At 33.0% G+C, this 9,112-nt stretch overlaps 1 protein-coding gene and 1 pseudogene across 2 annotated transcripts; one reads left to right on the plus strand and one right to left on the minus strand.

Annotated features, from left to right (window-relative positions):
- Nucleotides 1-1,149: 1,149 nt before the first annotated feature.
- Nucleotides 1,150-3,635, minus strand: LOC108559116 (putative ATP-dependent DNA helicase Q1). Of its 2 annotated transcripts, none has more exons than XM_017916262.1 (5): nucleotides 3,380-3,635; nucleotides 3,252-3,304; nucleotides 2,583-3,194; nucleotides 2,312-2,523; nucleotides 1,150-2,253 (listed from the first exon to the last, which is right to left on the minus strand). In XM_017916262.1, exons 2-5 carry the CDS (start codon nucleotides 3,256-3,258, stop codon nucleotides 1,285-1,287), a joined length of 1,800 nt encoding a protein of 599 aa, XP_017771751.1. In that variant the 5' UTR covers nucleotides 3,259-3,304; nucleotides 3,380-3,635; the 3' UTR covers nucleotides 1,150-1,284. The 2 variants fall into 2 exon arrangements, with proteins under 2 accessions (XP_017771751.1, XP_017771752.1); XM_017916263.1 differs by having other exon boundaries at nucleotides 3,559-3,613.
- A 4,678-nt stretch (nucleotides 3,636-8,313) lies between these two features.
- LOC108559127 lies at nucleotides 8,314-8,621 on the plus strand (annotated as a pseudogene).
- The last annotated feature ends 491 nt before the right edge of the window (nucleotides 8,622-9,112 follow it).

A 9,112-nucleotide genomic window follows, 5' to 3' on the forward strand; every position in this document is an offset into this window, starting at 1 on the left:
TGCATTTATTTACTTATATTTCATTGTTTAAATTTTGCCAAAATTTAGTGATTAAAACAGAAGATTCTTTTGTAACATACACACACACACAAATAGTGTCACCTGTGAACGATGATGAAAGGACAATGCTAATTTTATTTTATTTTTATAATAGAAACAATCCCATGCATGCATACATATATATATATGTATTTAAAGGAGAACATATGGCCCCCACTGTGATTAAACAAAATATATATATGCACATATATATATATATTTTAATTGTATTCTTTTGAAGGAAATTATTTAACTCTACACATTTTTTCTCCCAAATACAACTTCTTGTTCTGTAAATAACATTATTATTTTCAGTTTTTAGTAATTAAGTTGATTCTTTATTATATATTTTTATCATTATTTTTTACTATATTATTATTTTCTGTTGTTTTGAAATAGTGATGCAAGTAAATACGACATTTGTAGCTTGAAAATGATGCGCGTGTGCAACGACGGAAGCATGCATACAAAAAAATATTAATTAAATCGAATCGATTGTGCAGCTGCTGCTTGTTTAAAGTAAAACACCGTATCCTAAATATTTTTTTGTTTCTTATTACTTTCTGTTTGTTTATTTTTTAAGTTTGTTTCTACTTCTCTGTCATACTTATGAAACAGGATATACGTGTGTAATGTGAAAGAAACGACCGTAATAATTATTACAATTCTTCATTTTAATGTAAATATGTACATCTTATATATATACATAATAAAAAAAATATTGACTATTATAAATATTTGTCGAAGTGATTTTATACCCAATTATAACGTTTACAGATGTTCGTAAATTTCAGAAAGTACTAAAAGTTTTTATTAATTTAGTTGTAGACAATTTTAATAATTAAGTTATTATTTTGTACTTGATCAAAATAATTTTACTTGATATTTGTGTTGGTTAAATTATTTATTCACAAAATTATCATTTGTTTCAGATGTCATAAAATTGACATACATGTGGAAAATAATTTAATTTTCTTGCATTAGGATTTATGTGTAATTTCAAAGAAACTTAATATTCATAAGAATTGTTCATTTTAATGTAATTATGTACATCTATTTACAAAGAACAAAATAACAAAAAAAAACGATAAGAAATATTAACTTGTCATCAGAGCTACAGAAATAACGACTAGTTACTTTCCAGAAATGGCGTCAGTTTGACACAAGAAGAATAAATATTAGATTACATAATACAATGTCTTTAAAACAAGTGCAGATCTTAAATTTCAAACAAAATAATTATAATTATTTGCTTTTCTTCGACTTCGATTTGGAATTGGTCTCATCTTCAGAGTCATCGATCTCGATGACTTTCCGCTTTCGCTTGAGGTAATTGTCAAGAGATGCGCTTGCATTTAGGACAACTTCAATTTGCGACGTGGAGTGACTCTTCCTCAGGTAACAATTCACCGAGTAAGGCGTGTAACTTTTCTCTTCCCTCAAGCATCCCTTCAGTATTAAGTGCCCGACAAGATATTCCGCTTCCTCCTTGCTAATATTCGGCTTCTTTATCTTGATTTTAGGTTTCATCCAGAGATCGATCAACTTGTTCGCAGTCAAATTATTCTCGGCGATGGCGGCGTGCTCCAAGATCTGGTACACATCGCTGCAGGCTTCTTTAATATCGTACGTTTCTAGAGTGGACTTGTTATCACAGTTATCGCACATCGTGTTGCAGGATTTGATTTTCGATTCCTCAAAGTGCAGACCTATTAAGTAATGCCTACAATTGCGTTTATCCAGGCAATATTCTAATACCGAGAGGGCGTTCTTAATCTCAGTCTTCGACCTGGCGTAACCAGAGTTCTTCAGGTAATCAGAGAGCTTGAACATCACCACGCATTCGGCGTTCTTTCCGTCCCTTCCAGCACGTCCGCTTTCCTGATACAGCGTTTCCATACTCTTAGGTACGGAATAATGTACGACGAATCTCACGTCAGCCTTATCAATGCCCATACCGAATGCCACCGTTGCAACAATAACCCGAACGTCATCCTTCAACCAACTGTTATGTGTCTTCGTTCTCCTCTCATCCGGCAGCTCAGCATGGTAATGCTTCACCTTCAAACCCCTCGCCATCAGACCCTTTGTTACTTCCTCGCAATCCTTGATCGTTGCTGTGTATATAATCCCGCATTCATCTTTATACTTTTTAGTTAGCAGCTTCTCCAGCAAGCTCAAACATTCTTCAGATTTGTCCGGTTTAGCAACGACCTAAATGTGATATATATATTTTTTTAAATAACATAAGTAATGACATATTTTCACCTACCTTAAATTTTAAATTTGGTCTATCGAATGGAGCGCGAATTATAGCGCAACCAGGAATATCCAGCATATTCTGTATATCTAATAGCACCGAAGTCGTGGCAGTCGCGGTTAATCCAATAATAGGAACATCGCTGAACATACCTTTCAGCAAACCGAGGTATTTGTAATCAGGGCGAAAGTCGTGACCCCATTGAGAACAACAATGGACCTCATCTGCACAAAATACATTAATTAATTAAAAATAAACTATATTCAATATGAAGCAATCTTACCTATAGCTATCCTATCCAATTTTTTAGCCTCATGCAACTTTTGCAAACCGGACATGAACTTTTTACTTTTCGCCAGCCATTCAGGAGTGACATACATGAATTTTATTGGGTTACCAACCCCTTTTGATAGGTACTGGAAACCTTGATTCTTAATCTCCTTGGGAGTTCCAGATGACATGGAAATAGAGTTTATACCCAATTTCTTTAATTTGATCAACTGATCTTCCATGAGGGCTAGCAGAGGTGATATAACCAGGGTCATGCCTTTGCCAATCAATGCTGGCAATTGGTAGCATAATGTCTTTCCACCACCAGTGGGCATCAGCAGCAGAACATCTTTGTTCGATAGTGTTGCATTTATTGCACATATCTGTTGACTTCTGAATGACTTTAAATGAAATGTTTTTTCCAAATTGTTCTGCAGCTCCTTTGACCAGGGGAAATTCGTTTTAGTCCAGTTATCATCAATGTCCAAACTTTTCTTCAAATTGTAGTTGGATTGCAATTCATCCTTTTCCTGCTTTAACCTGGCTATAAGTCTATTTAATTCTCCTCTTTTGCTGATTGCCTTTGCCAATTGAATGTCAATCAACTCAATTTTCTCAGCAACATCTACAATACAAAACTTAATTTACTCAGTCTTCACAATCATAGTTAGAAACAATTCACCATCCATTATTCAGTTATTCAATAGGAAACCTATTGTCTTTTGTGTTTCTCAGCTATAAATATTATTATTAATAATGTTATAAAATAGATTACTACCATTTCCATAATCAAAGAATAAATAAACATACCTCAAAAATTTAAGTTTTGATTTCAAATCGTACACAGCTGATACAAGAAAACAAATTATAGATCTCATGCGGTGATACAGGCGAGTAAATCCGTTAATCATGCGCATAGGTAGTAATAATTGGGTCTCTTACTTTTTGCAAATTATTACTTTTTAAATAATTATATTTAAAAAACTCACAACCAGCAACAATTTGATTTTGTGTTCCTTTAAGCAACGTGCTTAATTCAACTTTCTTTTTCCTCTAACTGCCACTAACCTTCTCTTATACTAGAAGTATGCAACTTAACTCGCACCAGAGTAATGATAGTGAGGAGATTTTGATACAGTCGGGATTTCGAACGTCGGGATTTCGGTTGTCGGGCTTGCGATTGCCACCGGCTAAAACACATGAGAAGAATGTATTATTTAACAGCAATAATAATAATAATGCAATAAAGACGTTTTTCTTTATTATTATAAATTAGTTTGTTTTAAAATTTAAAAAGAATATAATAATTGACATTATCGAGGAATATTTAACTTTTTTAATATTTTCTTTTTGCATACGAAGCGACAATCTATTTCCTATCATTTGACAAATAAAAGATACTTAATTACAAGTTTTGAACATGTAACGTTTTTTATATAACTCAAATCCTATTTAAATTTCTTAATATATTTTTTTTTGCATACGAAGTTGCAATCTACTTCGTAACATTTGACATAAAAAAATTACGTAATTTTAATAATTATAACAATTATAATAACAAGAGTTATAACGTTTATTCTTCATATGACATTTCAACATATAAAAAAAAATAATTTGAATTATTTCAGAGTATTTCGAAATATATTAAATACAAAGTGCATACAAATTTAATAACTTGCATACATTTTTATAGATATATTTTTCAATAATTTATTCAATTCGTTTATAGAATCATTTGATTTTCTGATTTTTCAGCTAAATGTAAACTATCCTTGTTCACATTATTAAATGCGGTCGCTTAGAATATCCATTTTATTTACATTGTCCATCCATTTATCCATTTTATTTACAAAAGTAAAGCATAAATTTGCTATTTGGTATCGTTACTTGCAAACACTTTTTGAACTTAAAGTTTGTATAGCTTCGATTAATGACAGAAAATTTCTTTTTAAAAGTATAAATATTTCCACAATCCACAAAAAAAATCCCAATCAATATATTAACGCATATGTCAGAATGGAGGGTTTTCATACGCTACTTATACGCTACTTATCCTATTAAATGTTGTGTTAGATTTGACAATAAATTAACATATTTTAAAAACTTTAAAACATATTATTTCAATTCAACATCTGGATGACATTAATTAATATATTGTGATATATAAGGTAACCTAAATTATATTGTTTTTGTAATAAAAAAATTCTTCAATTATTATATTTAATCAATTGTAGGAAGATTGAAGGAATACAATAATTCTATTGCACAAGATTTAATCGTGTTACAATTTGGTAGTTTTGGTAGTTTCTGTATAAGTTATTTTATTTAAAATTTGTAACATTTCGTTTAAATATTAATTTTATTAATTGTATATGAAAAAAAGTAGTATATTTTTTTTAAATAAAATTCATTTATATTTAAAAAATAATAATTTATTGGCCAAACAACAATATATAAGAAAAAAGAGTACATTCTATACATAAATAAATTCTAACATAAAATATATATATACATATCACAACAAAAAAGCTTATATAACAGAGGAGACAGAGGGGGAAGGGAACGATTATTTAGGAGGTTTTTGATGATGCTGATGAGGTAAGGGGGAGATTTAGAAGGAAAAGTTTATAGAAGATCCCGATGCCAGACAGATCCCGATTCGAAGGATTTGCCGATAACGGGGAGGAGTGTTATTGGACGGTAACCGAAAGGGAGAGAAAGGTCACTATCACTTTAGGGGATACAAACAATTATACCGGACTTCCACTTGCAAGGGATATATTGACGGACGAGACAGAAGTTAAAGATTTTAACTATAAAGTAGTGGACATCTGGATCAAGGAGTTTTAAAATTTTCCTAGTAACATGGTCATAACCAGAGGGCAGAGTTCTTAGAAGATGACAGGATGTCGAGGAATTCGTGGTCTTGTATAAGGAACTCAGGAGGGACATCAAAGTTATTGAAAAAAAAAGATTGGTACCAATCAATAATATGGACAAGATTATTATGGTAAAATGTAGTGTCCTCGTCAAAATCAAATTGTTTTTTTAAATGTTGCGCAAAGACATTGCAAATGCTGTCATCTTCTGAGTGAGTGATGTTTGTATTGGGGTCAGTTAATTGGTATAATGACTGGATATTTTTGTATTTAGAAAGTTTTTTATTTGCCCCCAATACTTTTTACCCCTCGACTCTTCGCTTATGGAGCAAGCATTTAACCACTTTTCTTGTTTAAAATCTTGAACTAATTTTTGAATGGATTTATTTAGTTCATTGAAAATAATTTTTAAATTTTTGTCATCAGTTTGTTTTATTTGTCTATAGAGTTGTCGTTTCTTTTTTAATAATCGAAGGATGAAGGGTGGAAGGGAGTAGTTGTAAGGTGTTATTTTGATTTTGGGGGAGTTCTGAATAACCGTGGAGGACATAAGTAAATGGAATTTGGAGATGATTTCTGGAGAAGGGTCCGGATTTTGGGAAATGAAGGAGAGAAGACTGGAGTTAACAATAGACATATCACATTTATTTAGAGGGGGAGTCAGAAGATCGATGTCAAATTGGATTGCCAGGTGATCGGAACAAAGATCAGGAACAACATCAAGGTTCTTGATGTTGGAGGGGTAGGGACACGAACGAAGTTAGAATTAGCTAGGAAATGGGAGAGGTGTCGGGACTTGGACTTGTTTAGGTTGAAATCGCCAACAATAAGGACGTGATCGAAAAGGGAGGCTTTGAGGAATATGGAGTGATCAATGCTGGAGTTGGGGTGGCTGTAAACAAGGAATATCTGCATCTTGGAGTTGTGAAAGGGAATAGTAAAATTGTTGGCAGGATTATTTATGACTGGGGGATTTGCTTTGCCCAGCTTGAATGACGAATGAACGAGAGCGAAAGAATCATCGCGGATATTGTTGTTGAGGATGGAAGAAGGAAAGTGTAGGGAAGGCCAATCTCTGAAGGAAGGAAGCACACGGGATTTGGTTTCAACAAACAGGGAACCGGAAATGTTATTTTTAATTGTATAGGATTTAATAAGGTGGGATTTAGGATGAAAGGAATTTATGTTGGAATATAAGACACGGAGGCTGCTATCCATTCAAGGGAATTGATTTGGAGGTGCCCTGCGTAGATAATGTGGGCGACTCATAACCTGGATTGTCCTGGTCGAACATAAAAATGTACACATAGTTTCCCGAGAACCACACGTGGGTGTCCACGTGGAAGTCATTTACAAATCGTTTTTTTAGCTTTTGAACTAGTGAAGCACGGTCCGAATGTTTAGGGTTATTGAGTTTGTTCGTAAAGGTATTAATTATATAGTCATGGATTGTTAACGCACCGTGGATCCTGCTATCCTTGGAGATGGCTTCGAGGATTTCTGCTATTTTCTTATTTGTGGGTTTGATTTTAGCATTTGGGATACCAGGAATAGGTTGTGTGGGTCTCTTTGGACACTTCATGGACCAAGCCGCATGGTCTTCCGAATTGCATGCCGCACACCTCGGCGGCAATGGCGAAGAGCATTGGATCCTGGTCATATTTGTTGCGGTTTTTACCACGTAGGTATTAGGTATTTCTAGTGGTTTGTGAAGTCGAAGGCTGAGCAGATGTAGTTTTTGTAATTTTCGTTGGAGTTTTAAAAGTATCATCGTCGTAGGATTTGAGAACTTTTTTGTGATGGTTTTTTATTTTCGAAGTTTTTGTTTTTCGGCCTGCCGCGCTTTCGCTTGCCCTGCTCCCACACGCCCCCCGTGGGCTCGGAACAGCAGGACGAACCGTCCGAGCTCTCTATCTCTATTTCCATCTCCATCACCACCCCCAAGAATAAGTATAAAACACACGTCCGTTCTCTATCAAGACTCGTGCAGAACTGGCTGATGAACAAATAACAGTCATTTATCTAAATGACTTTCTTGCTACTGAAGAATTGACGCTCCTTTTTGGAGAAGTTTAATTGAAGAAATAAAAATTGGGGTATATTTCGAAATCCCGGCAGTATCAAAATCGCGACAGCTTATGCTGTTTCCCGTTTTATGTTATAGACGATTTTATGTCAATTTTAGATTTTAAGTCCACCGGTTAAAAAAACGGTTTTTGAATTATATACATTTCTTAACAAAAACTGTTTTCGGCAACCTAGTTCCAGATATTCTAGTTTAGTTGAGTTCCCGGGAATATCGGGAAATAAAAATAACAGTTAAAAAACTTTTAAGGTGAAAATTAAGGAAAAAATACATACTATGTACGTAAACTAAATAGGTTATGAGCTGTTTCAATTTTTTCAACCATCGTGCAAAGGTAATAAAATATTATATAGTATAGTAATAGTTAAACTTTCTATTTAGTAATGAGGATTTTCGGGAAATTTAGTGAAATTTATGACCCTCTAGTTCGGACATTGAACATAAGGAGCGCTCTTAATCGATGCGCCCCACCAACAGTAGCACCCCAAGCAACTGGTTAGTTTTTGGTACAGGTAGTTAGTAGAAGTTGGTAATCGCAAGAAGAATCAAGAGCAAACTGTACGATTTGTAGACAAGCAGAAGTTATTCTGACCAGGTGAAAGTTGCAAAAATCATTTTACCATTGGCATTTCGAATTAGCTGTGAATTGTAATTGCAACAAACAAAAATTAATGCTTGCGCTCTGAATTTTTATTTACGTTCTAATCATTGATCTTAGAATACTAAATAAAAGTTTACATATAAGTATTTGTTATTATTTTGGAAGACTTTGATAAAATATGGGTCGCAGAAAATCGAAAAGACAAGCACCGACAAGGAAGAAGGCCATCGAACCACTCGATCAGGAATTTAATTGTCCGTTCTGCAATCACGAGCAGTCTTGTGAAGTGAAAATGTTAGTTTGTTGGATTGTAAATGTGCGAATTAATATCAATAATAATTACGTTTTTTTTAGGGACAAGGGAAGAAATACGGCGAGAATATCGTGCAGAGTTTGCATGGAGGATTACCAAACGACTATAAACGTGCTCTCGATCCTATAGACGTTTATAATGATTGGATAGATGCCTGCGAAACGGCTAATTGATTTTGTGATATTATTTAACAAATAAATATTGAAATTTTAACTTTATTTCTTAAGAAATTTATTTAATAATGTTCTTTACTTAGTGAATACAATTTATTATTTAATCATACTTAATAAAATCATATTGAATAAAATTTTAATAAATGAGAAAAAACATTAATTAATTATTTAGTAATTATTTCATTCCTAGTTTTCACGGAACACTTATTAACTTTTGAAAAACCCTGGTTTAGCTCATGTTCTGTGAACTAACAACCACGAATTTCTCGACGTCTGATCGAACGTCTTAATAATGCAATAAAATAGCTGACTCAATAAAAAGAATCAATTAATGTCATTTTCAGTTTATATAAAAACCGTGTTTTCGAATTTTCACAAATAATATAAAAATGTACAAAATAAACTGTCTTAAAACAAAACTTAAAAACTTCTTTAATATTACTTATAATAACTATAACAAAATAAAAATGACTATATAGAAAACTATACAG

This window comes from Nicrophorus vespilloides, unplaced genomic scaffold, assembly GCF_001412225.1.
Source record: "Nicrophorus vespilloides isolate i.1.1-1 unplaced genomic scaffold, Nicve_v1.0, whole genome shotgun sequence".
In the NCBI taxonomy this organism is placed as follows: domain Eukaryota; kingdom Metazoa; phylum Arthropoda; class Insecta; order Coleoptera; family Silphidae; genus Nicrophorus; species Nicrophorus vespilloides.

Coding starts and splice junctions, on each gene's coding strand:
- LOC108559116 (XM_017916262.1), bottom strand. Junction 2,524..2,582: donor ATTGGATAGGATAGCTATAG/GTAAGATTGCTT, acceptor TATTTTGTGCAG/ATGAGGTCCATTGTTGTTCT. Junction 2,254..2,311: donor GACCAAATTTAAAATTTAAG/GTAGGTGAAAAT, acceptor TATCACATTTAG/GTCGTTGCTAAACCGGACAA.